The sequence below is a fragment of the Triturus cristatus genome, chromosome 1_1 (assembly GCF_964204655.1).
Source record: "Triturus cristatus chromosome 1_1, aTriCri1.1, whole genome shotgun sequence".
Lineage (NCBI taxonomy): Eukaryota > Metazoa > Chordata > Amphibia > Caudata > Salamandridae > Triturus > Triturus cristatus.
Genome location: NC_140579.1, coordinates 94,505,152 through 94,524,548, shown reverse-complemented (window position 1 = coordinate 94,524,548; position 19,397 = coordinate 94,505,152). Strand labels below are relative to the sequence as shown.

Sequence of the window (19,397 nt, the reverse complement as noted above, 5' to 3'; positions counted from 1 at the left end):
GGCGTCAGTTGGTGCTACGTCCGCGCTTCAGTGCCCTGCATGCTATGTTCTCGACCTGGGTTCCTTATTTGCTGGGAGGGGGAGCCTGTGGTGTTGCGCCACCGCTAGGCCTGCGTCGCTATTTAATCAACACTGACACTTCATATTATATTGGTGGCTAGCGCGGAACTAAAACCACGCCCAGAGCCCTGGGCTTTTTTATTATCTCCACACACGTGGTCACGGCATCCGCCGAGCCCACCTTACAACTTAACTTTTGGAGGGGTGATTGTTTATGGCACAACCCCTTACGTTGCGAGAGCCATGGACTCTCCCATGGTCTCTCGCGACATTACATTCCTCCTTTATCAAGAGATGCAATTAAAACAAGACACAGTCCCGAAAACTTATACATAAACTCTCAGTCCAGACCGCTCAAAATCGGTCGCAGCATAAAAATGGAACAGCCTTACTTGGATGCTCTAGTCAGTTGCTCACCAGGGCTGCGACCCGACCCACGGTCGCCGACTAGCCGTTGGTTTCATAGTCCTTGTACTTCTGGGATGGCTGAGGACATGGCCGAAGATGGTATCTGTTATGACTGCCTCGTGGCTGCGACCCCGAATGCTGATCAACTGGATCACTGATGGAGTTCGGGCTTTGGTCTCCCGATTCTTGATCCTGGATTGACGGGGGTGGTTGGTCGGTGATAAGGTCCACCAGGTCTGGTCGCCTGGGCCTCGCCATTCCACGGCTAGGGGTTTCGGGTTCGCTCGGGGGTCTTCTGTTCCATCCTAACAGTTCCGAGGCTTCGCCCTCCTCCGGGGGCGGGACTTTCTTGAAGAAAGATACATTGCGGGTAACTGTCTCTAGCCCTCGCTGGGCCGTCATCATGGTGCCTTTTACGGCGGTGACCGTCCACGGGTGGGAAAGGTGTGCGGAATTTCCCACCTGGGTGACGGTCTTGTACTAGCACCTGATCGCCCACAGCAATGGGGCTCTCTCTGGCATGTCTTGTTTGGGATGCCACTGCGTTGGTCTTCCCTCGCCTGTGGTCTGACAGATTCGGGGGACTCGCTGTTTCTGCCCATGCAGGATGGTGGGGGATGGTGTCTGTAACCATCCGGCCGAAGCACAGCCTACTTGTGGAGATGCCGGTAGTGCAGTAGGCGGTGAGCCGGTACTCTTGGAGAAATTAGTATACTGCCCGCTCCAGGTTGAGACCTTCCGCTAGCGCAATCTGGATCGTTTTGTTCAATGTTCGCATTATCCGTTCAACTTCCCCATTGGCTTGCGGCCACCTCAGTGTTACTTTCCGGTGCTTTATATTGTGGGAAGCTAGATACTCGGCTATCTCAGCACTGGTGAACGGTGGCCCATTGTCAGTGCGGAGTTCACCGAAGAGTCCATGGGTGGCTATCACTTTTTCCAATTTGGGGATGACTTCTGCGGCGGACGTTGAGGCCACAATTTCGACTTCCGGATACCTGGAAAAATCATCCACAAGCATGTGTTTTCATCCTGGCAGACTGCCGAAGTCTGCACTCACTCTTTGCCATGGACAGCTCCTCCGTGATGATTGGTGCCGGTTTGCTCGGTAGGCTCGTGGCAAGGCACACGGGACAGCGCTGTATCAGCGATTCCATTTGGTGGTCCAGACCTGGGAACCAGATTTTGCTGCGAAGACGGTTCTTTGATTTGACGATCCCTTGGTGTGCACCATGAGCGAGGAGGGCGGCCTGTCTGGTGAGGCTTGCCGGTAGGACAAGGCGTGGGCCCTGCAGGAGGCAGCCATCGGCTGACACTGACAGTTCGTGGCGGACTTGGTGTAAGAATTTCAATGTTGCTTGGGCTGCTGCCGTCTGCATGGGTGAAGGACTTTGCAGCGGCTGCCAGTCCCCTGAGGAGGCCGCTTGTATGGCTATTTGGAGGCAGTCGTCGTCATGGGTGGCAGCTACGACTTCTTGCAGCGATATTGGGAGCGGCCGGGACCGCTCGACGACCATTCGCACATAGTCTTCAGTGGCGGCTGCTTGTGCGGCTTCTGGAGGGGTGACTGACCGTGCGTGCCGTGACAGGAAGTCTGCTGGGTTTCTGGTGCCCGGCCTGTACTCTACCGTTAGCTGGAACTCCTGTAGCTGCAAGATCCACTTCTCAATTCACAGGGGAGGTCGAGATGAGGAGCCTTGGAAGAGAGGAATCAGGGGCTTGTGGTCGGTAATGACCGTGAACGGATGGCCGTATAGCTAGATGTGAAAATGACGACATCCCCAGAGGATCGCTATGGCTTCACGTTCAATCTGCGAATAGTGCTGCTCTGTAGGCGTGAGGGTCCGGCTCGCATAAGCAACCGGCGCCCATTCTCCACAGGCTTGACGCTGTGCCAGGATGGCGCCTAGGCCAGTGGGGCTGGCGTCGACCACTATCTGGGAGTCGTGGCGCGGGTCGAAGTAGGCGAGCGTGGTGTCTGCGGACAGGGCAGCTTTCGTTTGCTGGAACGCTTGCTCTTGTTCCGGGCCCCAGGTCCAATGGGTGTTGGTTTGTGTGACCTCACGTAGTGGGCCTGTCAGGTCCGATAGGTTCTTGATGAACCTGCCACAATACGTTACCATGCCTAGGAAGCTGCGGACACCCGTTACTGACGTGGGGGCTGGCGCCTCCTGGATATCTTTCACTTTGGTTGGATCGGGCCCGATGCCTTTATGTGAGAAGCGATACCCGAAAAAGCTGATATCAAGGCGTAGGAATTCGCACTTTTCCCTGTGTAAGGTCAATCAGCAGTCCCTGAGGCGTGTGAATACTGCGTTGAGGCGAAGAAGGTGATATCCCAGAGAGGAGGCATGTACCAGGATATAATCACTCACGTTGAGCACTCCCTCCAGCCCTTGCAGGACGGTCTTGATGATGTTTTGGAAGACTTCGGCCGCGCTGGAGATTCCGAAGTTGAGGCGTTTGTATTGCCAGAGCCCGGCATGGGTGGAGAAAGTCGTGATTGGGCGAGAGTCCGGGTGTAGAGGGACTTGATGGTATCCGGACCGGAGGTCCATTTTAGAGAACCACTTTGACCCCGCGAGTTCGCCTATGATGTCATCAATAGTGGGCGTTAGGTGCCGCTCCCGCTTGATAGCGAGGTTTGGGATCCGCATGTCGATGCAGATGCGAACTGCCTCAGGTTGCTTCGGTTTATTCACGGAGCACGATGGGGGACACCCATGGGGTGGGGCCTCGCACCCGTTCAATAATTCCAGCTGCCTCTAAAAGGCGGAGTTCTGTCTCGACTTTTGGGCGGAGGTGGAAGGCAATTCTCCTGTGCCGGAGGGCGACTGGGGCTACCGACTTGTCGATGTGCAGGCGGACCGCTGGGCCTTTGAGACATCCGATTCCTTCGAATAAAGGTGCGAACTCCGCTATCAGGCGATCCAGATCGTGGGCTCGCACCGTGAAGGCAAAGTGGAGGAGGCGCAGTTCTTGAGCAGTGCGGCAGCCAAGCAGGAAACCTGATCCTTCTTGGGAGACATAGATTTTGGATGACTGATGAATGCCGTTGTGAGAGAGGTCAGCTTGTAACACTCCGCACAACCGGGGTGGGGGTCCCAAAAGCGTACACTTGGACGTTGGTGCTACGGAGGACTGGTGGAGTGGGTAATAGTCTGTAGGCGCTGACGGCCATGAGGTTAATCGTTGCTCCTGTGTCGATGAGTGTCGCCACTGGGTGACCTTGCACTTTGACGGTGCACATGGGCGCTGCTGTCGGGGAGGCGGATAAAGCGTGTTGCATGTGCACTACGTGCACGGTTGCGGCATCATCTTCGTCCATGTCACCGTTTGAGGAGACATCCGGGAGCGGCTCAAGCGTCCGTACTTGTCGTGGCGGACCGCGTGACTGTTGCGGAGGCTTCGAGCGACAGACTTTTGAGAAATGATTGACCTTTCCGCACGCTCTGCAAGTTTTCCCTTGAGCTGGACAAGCGCCGTCATGCAGGAGTGGGCCTTCACACCATCCACAGAGGCGGACCTTGGGGTTACGTCTGGAGCTTTGAGCGGAGGGCTTCCTGGGTCTTTGTCGCAGAACTCGTGTTTCGGAACGAACAGCACAGACCGGTTCTTCTTTTACGGCTGCTGTGGCCTTGAGTTCCATATGGGCCGCCCTAGCTTTGGACAGTTCCTTAGAGCGCCCTAATGTCAGGATGTCCTTCATTGGCATGTTGTGTTCTTCGAGAACGCGCTCGCGAAGTTTTGACGAAGCGCAACCCTGGATGAACTGTGCTCTGACTTCATCATCTTCATCCGGTAGGGTGCACGTGCTTGCTAACTCCTTGAGGCGGGCGTAAAATACGTCGACGGATTCATCCGGGATCTGTTTCGCCTGACGGAGAAGAAAACGCTCGTAGTCCGGGTTGACATACGACTCGAAGTGCGCTGTGATGGCATCGCGCATCGTGGCATAGGTATGCGGGGGTCCAGCTTCCTGGACATTCTTTGCGATTTTGTGAATGTCTGCGCCACCCAGGTGGAGGAGCATGGACCGTTGCCGTGGGGCCCGAATCTCCGCAGCCTCGAAAAATGTCTCCAACCGCTCTACCCACTCTTTCCATCGTGCAGCCTGGGAGGGCGGAGGGCCAGTGGTGGTGAAGGGTTCCAGCGGTGGGACAGTGGTCATGGTGTTGCAGCGAAGGGCGTGTGCGCCATGCTCTTCGTGGACTGCTCCCTTGCAGGTGTAGCGCAGCCGTGGCCTATGCCTGTCTTGGGGTCCGTGCGCTGAGAAGCGGTGAGCAGGAGAGACAGCAGTCTGCTGAGGGAAGCAGAGTGGTGTGCAGGGAGGAGCTCCTCACAAGGTAAGGCCTTTCACTTTCAACTTTGTTTTTTTTTTTCAATTGTGGACTGGCCTGGCAGCTCCTCTTGGGTGAGGATGAAGCAAACTGCTGGCTTGAGGAGATGGCAGCGAGGCACCTGTGCTGGGCAGCAGCTTGTGGAGCGTAGGGCAAAGCCACAGGACGCTGCACACGAAGTCCGTTCTCTATTTAATTGTCAGTGTAGGCGGTGCGATACCGCTTAGGGCCAGAGGGGGCAGCAGAGAGGCGGCAGAGGCTTACCGCTACAGTGCGCGGTCTTCCGCGGCATCAGCCGCTGCAGGCACTCCACGGGCAGGCGGGTGTGCGCGCCCGCGCACTTTTCCTGCGTGCTCCCAGCAAGCACCGACAGACTGGCGGGGAGCTCTTGACGCTGCCACCGCAGGCACGGACACGAGGCCGACACCAGCGCTTCCGCGGGGCACATGGAAGGACACTTCCGGCGGGAGCCGCACGGCAGGTACCGGCTTGTAGGGGCAGCCAGGGGCAGCATAGTAGATGCAGGGTAGGTCAGCGATGTGCCGACACCACCTCGTCGCCAATGTGGTGTTGCGCCACCGCTAGGCCTGCGTCGCTATTAAATCAACACTGACTCTTCATATTATATTGGTGGCTAGCGCAGAACTAAAACCACGCCCAGAGCCCTGGGCTTTTTTATTATCTCCACACACGTGGTCTCGGCATCCGCCGAGCCCACCTTACAACTTAACTTTTGGAGGGGTGATTATTTATGGCACAACCCCTTGCGTTGCGACAGCCATGGACTCTCCCATGGTCTCTGGCGACATTACAGGGCCCTTCCCTCTCCCCCTTCACCATGGATGCCTCTGCAAAGAGGGAGGTCCCCACCCCCGCCCCAGTCCCAGCCCACGTTCTGATCCCCGTCCCCGGAGCAGCAGGGGTGGGGGGACTCACCGGTTTCTGGAAGCCTTTGTGGCAGCTGTTGGATCGTCCCCGGCCCCGCCGCTCTGCGGACCTTCTGGTCGTGGCCTCTTGGCGTGTGCCCCCGGCAGTCTCTTCTACCCTCAAGGCCATCGGCCGCGGTGAGCGGAGGAGCTGATTTCAGTGGGGTTGTTCCCCGCTTCTATGCCCCTCATGTCACCTGTCCTCCTCTCGCGGGTTGGGCCTCCACTTCTCTGTCCCGATGCCAAGACGCTGTCCCTGCCGGTGTTGTGTACTCTTCCCTACTTGTCATTGCCTTTTGTGTCTCGGTTATTTCCTCTACCACCTCCACCTGGATTTCCTCCTCCAAGTCATGTGTTGGCTGCCTCCTGGGCCTCCGTCACCCTGCAAGTCTCTGGCCTCGTCTTCTCGGCCGCCGCCTCCGCACTCACTGCTCTCGCTGTTGGTGATGCCGGTGTCTATTGTGGGAGGCACTCGTTGTCGCGTCCCCCTCGGTGCGGCCGTTCGCCTCTTCCTCAGGGTTGGGCCTCCTTCCTTCCTTCACGGCGCTAGGGCATCGCCGTTTGTGGTAGCAGTGCCTCTCTTCGCTCTAGTGTCTCCTCCGTGGGGGTGCCTTTTGTTGCTTCTCCCGCCTCAGCTGGCGATGCTCCAGCACTGTGTGGGGACGTCCGTCAGCCGGCGGTGATAAGATATGCACCGCTTGCCTGTTTGCAGCACGTCTCATGGGGTCGCACTATTGGGATCAGGCGTCCCCCTTGTTCAAGATTCTTTATTTTGGGGGACTAACCGCATTCTGTTCACTCCTGTGCAGTCCGAGACGGCACTGGACCAGGTTGAGTGTCCCGTATGTGTCTTTTGGCTGTTTTCCGAGCCCTTCCGCGTGGATGTTTGAGGATTGTCGGGCCCGTGTCTGGAGCCTCGGGAAAACGCGTCCGCCATTGCGACTGGTTTATCCCACGCCCCGAAGCAAGTTGTATAAACGTTTTTATGGTTGCAAAAAGTCCAAATAGCTGTGTACACCTGCAGAAATGTTTTTTGCTATTTACTAAACCTATTTTATAAATCAGTAATGTTTTAGGCTTCTAAAATGGGTCTGGATTCCATATTGATTCAGTACTTGGAAGGGCATATTGAGAGTGTCCCTTTCAAAAGTCCAATTGATATGAGTTCAGCCCCGTTTACTTTAAGGAAAATGGGCTGATTTTAAAAATAATAATAATAATCTTCATTTGAAAAACTATAAGAGACATGGTGGTCTGCTGACCCTCGCAGATCATTATCCCTCTTTGTGTCTAATCGAATCGAGTAGCTAGTTGCGACCTACCTCACGAATAATAATTGTAACTCATTCAGATTTGGAATGTGTACATAGTTTGGTTCACAGAGGTAGGAAAATTACTGGTCGCAATCTGAGACGTGATGTAATGCGATGTAATAGCACACCTGACCCTTAGTTACCTCAATGACTTGGTTCCTTTATCTTTTGTTGAGAAGTTTGAGACAGGCTCACTACAAAATTTGAGTAGCAAGGGCAAGCACAGTTTTAAAACGAGGCATGTTTAGAATGTTATTTTTTATGGCTAAAAGGGAATTAATGGCAGGTAATGACTATCTGGTACACCATAGTCCCTGGATAATGAATCACCATGGGTATGAAAGTTCCCTTTCTGCATGGTTGCCCCCTAACTTTTTGCCAGCTACCTGATGCAATTTGACTGAGTGTGCCCTGGGTTCCTGCCAGTCAGGTTCCCAGGGCCTGTTTTATTTCCCTAACCTGTATCATTGTTTCCTCAATTGGCACAACTCTGGCCTTCCGGCAAATCCCTTGTAAGAGGTGGCTATGGTAGCCAAGGAAAGGCCACTAACGGCTGCAACATGTATTATGCCACCCTCGGAGACCTCTCACCACAAACAGGCACCAGTGCCATTGTAGCATGCAAGATGTGGTGCAGCTAAAAGTGAAGAGTCAACATGGCACACAACCTTGTGTGCCATGTCTGCCCAGCACTGCATGAGGCCTACATAAGTCACTCTTAACGCAGGGTACCCGATACCTCATGTGAGAACATATCTGCATGAGCAGACAGGTCCCTATAATATCTAGGGCCATTCTTAGATATTATAAGTGCCCAGTAAAGCCATCTTGAGTATATGTTCTAGAAACTGGTCATTATGAGTCCTGTTCCTAGCACCATAATGGCTTTTGTGAATCCTGGGATGTTAGGTATCAAACATCTCAGAATAATAAACCAGCACTGATTCCAGTATCAGATTTATTATTCCACGCTCTCAGAAGTCCCTTTGAGAGGGGACCCCTGAACCAAACCTATCGCTGGTGGGTTCCCGACTGGTGAACAACAGCCTGCCACCATAAGAAAGTTTCTAGACCCCTGGGGTGGGAGCCTTCACTCCCTGAGCCCAGAAACAAAGTCTTTCCTGGGCAGAGGTGTTCACGCCTCCCTCAGTCAGGTAGAGCCATCTGTGGCCAGGGAGCTTCAAAGACCATGCCACCTTTGCAAGTTGACCCCCAGCCTCTCCCGCTATCAGGAGCAGGCCCCCTTTCTGTCTCACCCTCTTTTCAGTAGGAAGACAGGCGGGAAAAATCAGAACAGCCCAGAAGGTATTTCCACTTCTGTCAGCCCCACCCCAAAGGTGGGGGGTGAGGTGAAACCCACTCTTCGGTGCGCGCCATCTTGCAGGTGGCAGTCACCCTCCAATCAGGGTCAGGGATTGTGCCCATTCCCCCACGTGGGGTGGGCACACTAAGGGTGTAGTCACCCTAAGACTAGTTGCCCATTGGCTATTACCTTGAGACCCCTATAAATGATAGAAATGTGTCATGCAATTGCTCTTAAACAAGCAGAAAAATGTCAACAGCCTTATAAAAGAAGTGAATATGTTTACATCATGGGGCGTAACACAGGCCCCCGCATCCCCTGCAGTGCGTGGGGCCCCCAAGCTCCAGGGGGCCCCCTCAGCACTGCACTTCGGCCGGGGAACTCCTGATAGGGTCCGGAGGGGGTCCCTCCACATACCTTGCAGGGGTGCCCCCTCAATTATCGTTACGCCACTGGTTTACATTGGAAGGCAAATAGTTGAGTTCCTTATCCCAACTGGCCCCCACCTTGAGTATTGATGACACTCATAGTCAGTGTGAGTGAAATCCAATCAGGAGCCAGGTACACCCATCAGCCAGTCCAGTAGGAAAAAGAGCAAAGATACGAAATATTGGCCACCCCTTGAAAAAGAGCAAATCCAATGGTGAGAACAGCACCTATTTCTGTCAGCTGGAAAGAGGGTGATTTTAGCTATCAAACATTTTGCTAGTGGCCTTTTTTAAATAAAATACACACTCGTTCTTGCACAGCACTTTTCCCTCCATTTTCCGTTTTAAAAAATTGCAACGTTTTGTGTCTCTGGGGCATACCACAAACACTGGGTTTCCTTAGATTTATTATTATTGTACCAAATTTAGAAATCACTGCTTAATGTCACACAGATGTCATGTTAAAATCACTTTACAGTTTTAAAAAAAAAAACTGCTTGGTTAATACCCCAAGCCCTATTTAGGCCCTAGTCGTATGGCCGTGGTAATGCTGATTCGGTGATACTGCACCCGCAATTACCACAGCCAGAAGCTCTGTTCGGCAGAGGGCAGTATTTGGTGTCATTCTCTTTTCTGGAATTCAGCGTGCGGAAGAATCCAGCACAATGCGTCTTTTTGTCCTTTATGAGGTTTAGAACTAAGAAAAGTTGTTGCTTTTCCCCAAAATTTCCGCCACAAGTTACCTGATTAAAGCAAAAGGAACAAATGATAAACGGAATGTTGAACATTGCAAACATTCACACCCAGTCACAAAGATCTGGGTTTAATACATCATTCTTTTGCTCACCATGCCAACCCACTTTGGACCCAGCCATATTCAAATCAGTCTTGACCCTGCTCTTCAGCCCGAACTGCCAAGCCTGGTCCTCCCTGAACCGGGACAAAGCATCCTGGGACCGGTTTCGGTGCATCACCCCTCATCAGCCAGGCTAGCTTGAATCCAGTGGTGTAGTGCGCAGGGGACCCACGTCTGGGCATACCATTCCCACTAAGGGTAACAAAAGCAACAGGAACAAATGATGAACGGTATACTGAACAATGCAAAGATTCACCCTCAGTAACAAAGGTCTGGGTTTAATCCATCCTTCTTTTGCTCACCATGCCAACCCACTTTGGACCCAGCCATATTCAAATCAGACTTGACCCTGCTCTTCAGCCCGAACTGCCAAGCCTGGTCCTCCCTGAACCGGGACAAAGCATCCTGGGACCGGTTTCGATACATCACCCCTCATCAGCCAGGCTAGCTTGAATCCAGTGGTGTAGTGCGCAGGGGACCCACGTCTGGGCATACCCTTCCCACTAAGGGTAACAAGAGCAACAGGAACAAATGATGAACGGTATGCTGAACAATGCAAAGATTCAGCCTCAGTCACAAAGATCTGGGTTTAATGCATCCTTCTTTTGCTCACCATGACACACACCCCAGTTTACCAGATGAAATTTATTTTGGGAAAAAATACCAGGTGTAATAATTTTCACACAGTTTGTGATGTGCTGAAAGGCTGAATTGTGCGTGTCTAATTCACGTGCCCGCATTCACCACATCGCCAGTAACTGCATCTCTATGCACGAAAGCTGCCCCTCGGTGGTCATCCTGCAGGGCCTGAAAATACTTTCTACATAGCAGGGTCAACGCAAAACCAACCTCCTTCCAACCACACCGTACACGTGCAGCCGACTATCATGATGGGTGCGCGCGCTTCAGAAGCAATCTTGAAAGGTGCGCGCTTCCGCATCCACGCGGCGTAGTAAACCCTACACACGAATCCTGCAAAACACATGCAGGCTACACAGTGATCTTTGCAAGCAAGTGCATTAACCCACTGAGCTATCACATCGCCTCAAGTACTCTTAAAGCAAAAGTGACGTGCATAGTTGTATTTTCAACCCGTCACGCGATAACACAGATAAGGCGGCTGTAAAACGAGTTCACTGGCTGCCAAGCTGAAGAGGGCAACGGCGCTTTCGCTCTCAATACTTTGATTTCACATAACTTTGCCAACTGTGCAAAACTGTGAAGTCACCGAAGAAATCTGCAAACTTCTTTATTGATGAAAAGTTTAAGATAACAGTTGTCATTATTTAAAGATAACCTACGCTAAATACCCATAGGTAGACTAGAGGTAGCTATAAATCAATATTCACCTGCTCTGTTGCCCGGTCCATTCCAGTGCAGATATTCATTCATAGGTTCAGTGCCCCCACACCTCCCCTTCCCTCTCTGGCAGCCATATACAGTGCGAATGACGCGCTTCCATGGCTGGGACAGGTGTGCTTCTCCCCTGGGGGCTGGGTGAGTGAGAGTGAATGAGTTTGCTTGCAGCGTCTTCTCTCCTCACTCCGCCTCGGCTCCCACACGCCACGCTCACACGCCCCCCACCTCCCACCCAATCTCCCCGGCTCGAGGACGGGTCGGCCTCGGTCTGAAGGCACCAGTCCGAGACCCAAGCAGGCACTGACTACAGAGGAGGTATTGAACCGTGGGAGAAAGTGCCAGACTGCAGGCGCGGGCTGCTTCGCGAGGAGTCGGACATGTCGGGCACCGAGCTACCCTTACCCGAAGGCTGCGTCGCCCCCCAGTGCTACAGCATCTCCGTGGACGAAGAGAACGTGCTCCCGGGGGCTCTGCAGCTTATCCGCGAGCTGAGGCCGGAGTGGGACCTGCAGCGGGTACAGACCAAGGTATGGGAACCACCTGCATAAATCAACCTCCCCCCCACCCCTATACACATTCCCCATTCGTCCTTCACCGTGTGGGCTCTACAACCCCTACCTCTAACTCCCCTCTAGACACATATACGGAAAGGTTACTGCCTGCTGGTGACAATGGCGTATGCCCCGCAGGTCATACATTCTAACACAGACGGGTCGTCTCCACCCTTCCTCTTTCCGCGGTCGATACAATGAATACTAGTACAGGTGCAAACGCTATACAAAACCACACTCACTGTTTACATTTGGTGGCATTTACATTGCAGTCTGTGGTTATCTTTAATTTCAAATCGTTTTTATTGACATTTTGGAAAACTGACACAAAAAGCGAAAACAATGTACATAAGTAACGCAAAGTACATAAGTAACACAACAGCCAAACAAAAAAGTGATTCAAGTAGTTTGTAAGAGAGGCAGACGGGTATTGGCGAAGTCCTTAGTCGTTCTGTAGTAATAGGATATCGAAGTGTGTGTTAAGCATTCCTGATACAATCAAGACAATGATAAAGACAGTGATGTATTGAATGGCATGAATTTCAACACAATGGTTCGCCCTTCGGGTGGGAGTGTCTCAGACCCCTCTGAGGTTATCTTTGATTTACAAATTACACTGGGTGATGAGCAGACAGTGGAGAAGCGTCTCCCTTCCAATACCACAAAACGAGGCGCTGTCATGGTGTCCAACGTCGAAAGTAGTCCCTTCGTGAGACTGTCAGGGAGTGGAAACCAGTGCTCGGTGACTACTCACCTCACAACTGGCCAGCAAGGCCCTACTGGCTATTCAGCCACTTTGCACTTTCCCTATGAAAGTAGGGTAAGGACTGCTTTCACGGCAGGGGTAGGGGGGCTGGGGGTGTGGCGCCAGTAACCTGCTTTGGTATTCTTAAAATGTTGCGAACATTCTTGGACCTACTCCCACTTGACGCCAAAGAACCATTGTACAGGCCCTTGTTACATCCCGCCTAGACTACTGTAACATTCTTTACCTAGGGGCGACTAAAGGAAGTCTGAACATCTTGCAGAAGGCTCCGAATGCTGCAGCGCGGCTAATGCTCAATATCCCTAGACAGGCCTCGGTGGGGGCGGCCTTGACGGGATTACACCTGCTCCCTATGCAGGCCAGAGTCACCTTTAAGGCCTTGTGATTTGGCCATAGGATCCTTAACAAGAAAGGGCCAAGATTTTGCGCCCCCCCTCTCACCGTTTATAGACCTGCTCGGAACCTGAGGTAACTGGGCACGGCGAAAATGATTATGGCGAAGGTGCAGAAGGTGCGGGCAGGAGGCGGCTCCTTTGGCTTCCTTGTGGCTAAGGCCTGGAATGACCTACCTGTGGACTTAAGGACTTGCCCATCAGAGACTTTTTTGTGGAAAAAACATAAAACCTGGCTTTTCCAGCACCCCCTGGGGTGCTGAAAGTAGGCCTCTTACTGCTTAGGGCCTAAGGCTGGGGGATGCAGGGGTGGATCTGGGCCAGTTGGCTGTGGTCTTAATTGTGCGCTAGCGTGGGGACACTCCGTTGGAGTAACCAGGCACTTTACAAGCTTAATAATAATAATATTACATATTTACACGTTACAGAAACAAACGCAAAACAAGAAAAGGTAAAATCAAACAATAGACGGCAGTCACACAAAAAACACAATAGGATGAAGATTGAACAGGCATAGATTACTAATTTATAATAATGAAAGAACATCCTTGAAGGACATAAAGTTCTGGAAGTGTGTTTGGAAGAAAAGAGATTTGAGGTCAGTTTTGAAGGTCTGGGTAGAGGTGGTGGTACGGAGTAGTGGAGGAAGCGAGTTCCAGATTCTCACCGCTTTGCCTGAGAAGGATTGAGCCATCGATCTTTCCCTTTTGAAGGTAAAGGGCACAAGCAGGACATTTTCTGCATTACGAGACGGTCTACAGCCTCCAGAAATGTCCAGTTTATTCGCCAGGTATCGAGGGTAGGAATTGTGCCAGGCTTTGTGGGTGATGCAGGCAGTCTTGTAGATTGATCTTGCCTCGATGGGAAGCCATCGAAGAGAAGACAAAATGGGTGTGATGTGTAGGGTGACCAACCGTCCGTAAATTTCACGGACAGTCCGTAATTTCGGCCGTCTGTCCGTTGTCCGTGAAGGATTGTTTAACGGACGCCATTTATCCGTAATTTTAACCGGGCACCGGTCGCACCACCCTAAATCCGGCACAGCTTCCACCCACCTCCCTTCGTGACTCTGATGTTGTTGAGGTCGGGTGTAACAGACTCCTATACAGTACCAAAGCTCAGATACCCAGCAGCATTGGAGAGGCACAGCGGGATGGCAACCCTCACACCTTCCGCCCTTGATGAGCTGTTAAGAGGTGATTGAGAGGGAGGGGCTGCAGCTTCAGGAGCAGGGGCATCTATTCAGATGCAAACAGCCCTGAATGCCTCGTGTCTCTGCAATTTAGAGGGGCCTCACACATTCCCTTTCTGCCCAGGGCCCCAAACATCCTAGAACCAGCCCTGATTACACCGAGGCAGCACGTGGTTCTCTTCACAGAGCTTAATTACTGTCCCTAAATTGTAAGCAAACCTCGGTTCTTCAAACATGCAGTCTATAATGTAATAAAACAAAGAAATGGCACAATCGCACCCACACTGATTAACAAAGTATGGAGGACAATCAGTTACATCAGTTCTCTTGGAGTATCTCCTTTAAGTACTGTACATCACAGTGGGGGATGGAAAAGTAACATTTTGGAAAGAGAGCCTGTCTTCTCGTTGTCCTGTCCAGGAGGGGGTGAGGAGCCCTACCCCACCCTGGAAGAGACCAAGATGATACTAGAATACTGCATGCCCACCCCTGTGCCCACCCTGGTGGATCCTGTTCCCCCTCCTGTGATGGCTCCCCCCCCCCCCAGTGATGGCTTCTTGATGGGCCTCTTCTCAAAAAGGCTCAGCTCAAAATTAATATGAAAAGTTGGGCGGGTGAGTAAATGAAGGGATGGGTGGATGGCTGGATGAATTAATGAAAGGGTGAATGGATGAATGAAAGATTGAATAGATGGATAATGAGAGAGGATGGATGGATTGATGAGTGAGTGGAGGGATGGATGAGAGAAAAGGTAAATAGCTGAATGTATGGGTGGAAGGGTAGCTGGGCGGGTAAAAGGGTGGATGGATTAGGTAAAAGGATGGATGAGTAAAAGGATGGATGAGTGAAAGGATGGATGAGTGAAAGGATGGATGAGTGAAAAGGTGGACGATGAGTGAGTGGGTGGATGGATGAGTGAAATGATGGATGAATTGATAAGTGCAAGGGTGAATGAATGGACGGATGAGTGAAAGGGTGGATGTAAGGATGGATGAGTGAGTGAAAGGGAGGGTAGATGGACAAAAGGATGAATAGATGAGTGAAGGAGTGAAAGGATAGATGGATGAGAGAAAGGATGGATGAGTGATAGGATCAATGGATGGATTCATGTGTGGATGAATAAATGGATGGGTGGGTGGATGAATGGAAGGAAGGATGGCTAAGTGAAAGGTTTGATGGTGAGAGAAAGGGGGGATGGATAGATGACTGAAAGGGTGGATGGGTGGAAAGATGAGTGATTGGGTGGATGGATGAGTAAGTGAAAGGATGGCTGGATGAGTGAAAGGGTAAATGGCTGGATGGATGGGTAGAAGAGTGGATGGATGAGTGTACATATGGATAGGGTGAAAGGGTGGATGGATGGATAATGGATGGATGAGTGAAAGGATGGAAGAAGGGATGGATGAGTGAAATGATTGATGGAAGGATACATGATGGATAGGTTTGCAAATGGTTGAATATGTTTGGATATGGCTGGGCTTACTTATATACTATTGCGTGACCTCCTCTGATGTGTCTGTAAAACGTACCTATTATCCTGAAGTTTTGTCCTGAATTTTGACCTCCTGTCCTGAATTTGTGTCCTGAATTTTGACCCTTTGTCCTGAATTTTTACACTCACCGTCCTGAATTTGCACCAATGCCAGTTGGTCACCCTAGTGATGTGGTCACTTCTTTTGGCCCCAAATATAAAACGAGCCACTGAATGGAGAACGGATTTAAGAGGGGCAAGGTGGGATTTGTTGTGGGGGCGTTGCGGTGTGCCGACAGGAGGGCAGGGGTTTATAAAGTGCTAACACTTATGCCGAGGTACATTAAGGGCTGATTGCAAAGTCTTTAACGGGACACCATTGAGACCAAGTGGGATCGACGAGCTGCTGTTTGCGTCTCATTAAGTCGGGCAGCTCTCTTCTGCAATCCTCGGTATATTACGGGTGCAAACTAGGAGACGGGCGTGTGTGCCGGGGCTGCGTGTCCGATGTAGTGACCCACTCTGGGCGCAGCGGAGATCTGTTCACCGGTGCTGGTGGCGGGAGCTTTATTTGTGACATATGTTTAGACCTTTAGACTCTAGAACGGTCTCCAGCTGGGATCCGTTGAGCGAGGCCCCTCCCAAAGCCCAAGTTCACAGTTATTTCTGCGCCTACAGACCTGTAAGCTGTCAGAGCAGGGCTGTAAACGGAGGCTGCCCCGTGAGGGTCTCAGGCCTCCACGGGTATCCAGTAGCGCTAGCCAGGTGTGTACCTCCCTTTTTGATACCCCTGGCATCTTAATGCTTGCGGAGAGCTGCTGCCAGAGAAAGCGAACAAGGCTGGTTACCTGTGTTTACTTTCTGTTGCTTGCCCTTTCTTTAGCCCGTCAGTAGCCCTGGGCTCGTAGACTGCAGTCAGGTCGAAGGGCGGCACAAGGGTCAACCCACTGATGTCAGTGTGCGCGTGATGGCAGTTCCGCTACTCTGACAGTTTGGTTAATCAATGTTCATCCAGGCTTCAAACTTGGACACAGGGACATCTTAAGGATTTTGGGGGCCCTGGGCCAAACATATTTTGGGGGCCCCTGTTCAGAACAGCTTTGAATTTATGATCCAATTTGAGCCCCTGTTTCCCACGCAGTTTCTGCTTCCTCAGCTGCATTAGCGGTCCAGTTTGCATCATAGGCAAACAGACGCGTGCAGCTGACAGCGGTAAGATTTAGTGTTTCCAGCCCTGCTACTAGGTTTTTAATACATTTTAAATTGTATATTGTGTCTTAATTACTCTGTGCTTTTTAACAATTTCTTCTACCTGCGCGCACTTGCACTTTACTTGATTCTGATTGCCTGCACCTCCTTAGCTGCTCCGATTCGCATCTCGCTTTTTCTCCAGTCCTGGTCCGCCGTGGCTGATACGCCGATTGTGCGGAGGGCTGGGGCTGCTATCGGGCTCCTCACTTCCGCCCACGTATTTTCCGCTTCCTCAGCTGCATTAGCGGTCCAGTTTCATCAAAGGCATTAGCCTATATATTCCCGATGCAAACGGACATGTGCCTTCGGCGCGCCGCTGGTGTGCCAAAGGCAAGGCCCTCTGTGCCCGTCAGCATCCCGGAGGCGTCTGGCTCTGGCCATGCTGCCGAGTTCCCCTCCGGTGAGTTTCTTCCACTATATTACAATAGGGAAAAACTGCTTAGCCTTTGGCGGCTACATTATGTCAGTGTACAGCCGCTGATCCGAGCTTGGAGGTAGACTTTCGATTTAATAAGTGCAACTGGTCTCTCCTCCAGCCTAGGAAACTCGCATCCAAGATCCTCCCACGCAACAATAAGTGTAAAAACAATAAGAAAACAGAGGACTTAAAGGCCACCCTTTTAAATTGTCGTTCTACGCAAGAGCATGAACCACACATTTATGACCTACTTTTAGACGAACAGCCTGATCTTTTATTTCTCACTGAGATCTGGCTGTCTGTAGCCTCCAACCCTATTATCACCTTGGCCATCCCTACGGGTTATAAAATCTTTAGAAGAGACCGACAAAGTGGGAAGGGGGGCGGTGTCACCATAATTTACAATTAAAAACTAGACTGCTCTCCTATACCAATGGAAAACATCGAGGGTGCAGAGTCCTTAGGCTTCTGCTGTACCTTATCCCCCCATCATAGCATAGCTGTTTTTTTTCTGATTTACAGACCTCTCGGTGCAATTGGAAGTGTTATTACTATGCTTAATACAGCCACCACCTCCCTGGCCTTAAAATACAACAACTGCCTTATTCTGGGAGAATTCAATATGTTTATGGACAATGGAAAAGACCCTCAAACAATTTCCTTGTTGGGGACGCTGCAGGCCTGCAACATGTTTTCATCTATTTCTTCAGCCACCCATGGGAAGGGTCATACCATAAACCAAATCTTTCACAACGTTGACATATAAGCAAGCCTTCCTCTTCCCATTACCTGGTCTGACCACCTCCTATTAAAATGTGTCATTCCCAACTCTGCCACAGCCCCTCGGGCTAACACAGGGCAGAGGGTCCCTAATTACAGGACGTTCCATAAAATATCCATCCCGATGTTAGCAGATGCCCTCGGTTGTTCCTCACTGGAGCTGTCTGTCTGCCCCGACTCGGTCACCCTCTCAATAGATTCATAGCTCCGTACCAATATTGGTACAGTGGTACCAGTTGTTTCCCGCTCCTCAAAGAGGTCGGCCTCACCAGCTCCGTGGTTTAACAGTTCCCTCAGATCTAGCAAAAGAAATTGTAGAAAAATGGAACGGAATTGGCGTAAATCCTATCTACCTGAGGACAGGAAGGTGTATAAAGACACCTTAAAAGCTCATTACATTCTTGTGAAGGCAGCCAAGAAAAACTTCTTTCAAACCAAAATAGAAAATGCCCAAAATAAGAGTAAGGAAATCTTTAGCATAGTTAAATCCTTTACTGACCCGAAAGCAGGCACAAAGGAAGGGCCATGTACGGAAGAATGGTTTAGGCAAATAGCTCAATTCTTCCACAAAAAGATCTCTGTGATCTAACAAGCCTTCAGTAACATCTCAGAGGAAGAACTGACCTTCTACCTTAGTTCCAATAGCAACTTTCACCTCTTGGATCCTCCATCTTTACTAGTTTCCCTGAGTTTTAGCTTGAAGAGTCACTGACCCTTCTCCAAAGCATTAAGTCTGGCTCTCCTACCGACCCATGTCCAGCGAATATCCTGAACCTATTAGCTCCCACCATAAACCCCACGGTAAACCAGCTCTTTAATGCTTCCCTCCCCTCAGGCAACATGCCGAGATTATGGAAGAATGCTAAGATTCTTCCACTGATGAAAAAGGCTAACGCCAAACTGACAGACCCTGCCAACTACAGGCCAATCTCCCTTCTTCGTGCCCTCTCCACAGTATTAGAAAAGCATGTAAACAAGGTCCTCCAAAAACACATTGATGATGGGAAGCTCCTTCATGAGTCCCAATCCGGTTTTAGGGCTAACTACAGTACGGAGTCCGCTCTGCTGGAAGTGACTGAATTTCTCAAGGGTAAGCTGGACCAGGGAGGCAAGGCTGTTCTGATAGTGCTCGATCTGTCGGCGGCCTTCGATACGGTCCCACATGAGAGGCTCCTGGAGAGACTTGCTGACATCGACCTGGGAGGGCGCCTTAACATGGATGTCATCCTTCTTGGCAAATAGATCTCAGGACATCTGGCTCCCACCTTTCTCATCCCCAGTTCTGGCCATGAATGTAGGTGTCCCTCAGGGCTCCATTCTCAGTCCTACCCTTTTTAATATATATCTACACCCCTTGCATTTCTGGTAGAGGAAGAGAGCGCCAAAATTGGTTCCTATGCTGATGACACTCAGCTGATTTTTACATGTGAAAAAGGAACTGACTTTGATGGTGCAATGATCAGGTCTTGCCTCACAAAGGTTTTTAACTGGCTTAAGATCAATCAGCTGAAGTGCAATCCTGACAAAACTGAAGTTATTTTCTTTGGTAATCCAGAAACGCCTGACTGGAGCTCTTGGTGGCC

At 51.1% G+C, this 19,397-nt stretch overlaps 1 protein-coding gene across 1 annotated transcript in view; it reads left to right on the top strand.

Annotated features, from left to right (window-relative positions):
* The first annotated feature begins 11,054 nt into the window (after nt 1-11,054).
* The window catches only part of LOC146869597 (ethanolamine kinase 2-like), a 166,308-nt gene continuing 157,965 nt past the window's right edge, over nt 11,055-19,397 (top strand). Inside the window, exons 1-2 of the mRNA XM_085607999.1 lie at nt 11,055-11,180; nt 11,275-11,520. Coding sequence (XP_085464125.1) covers nt 11,371-11,520 — 150 coding nt within the window. The 5' untranslated portion in view covers nt 11,055-11,180; nt 11,275-11,370. The remainder of the gene's footprint in view (nt 11,181-11,274; nt 11,521-19,397) is intronic.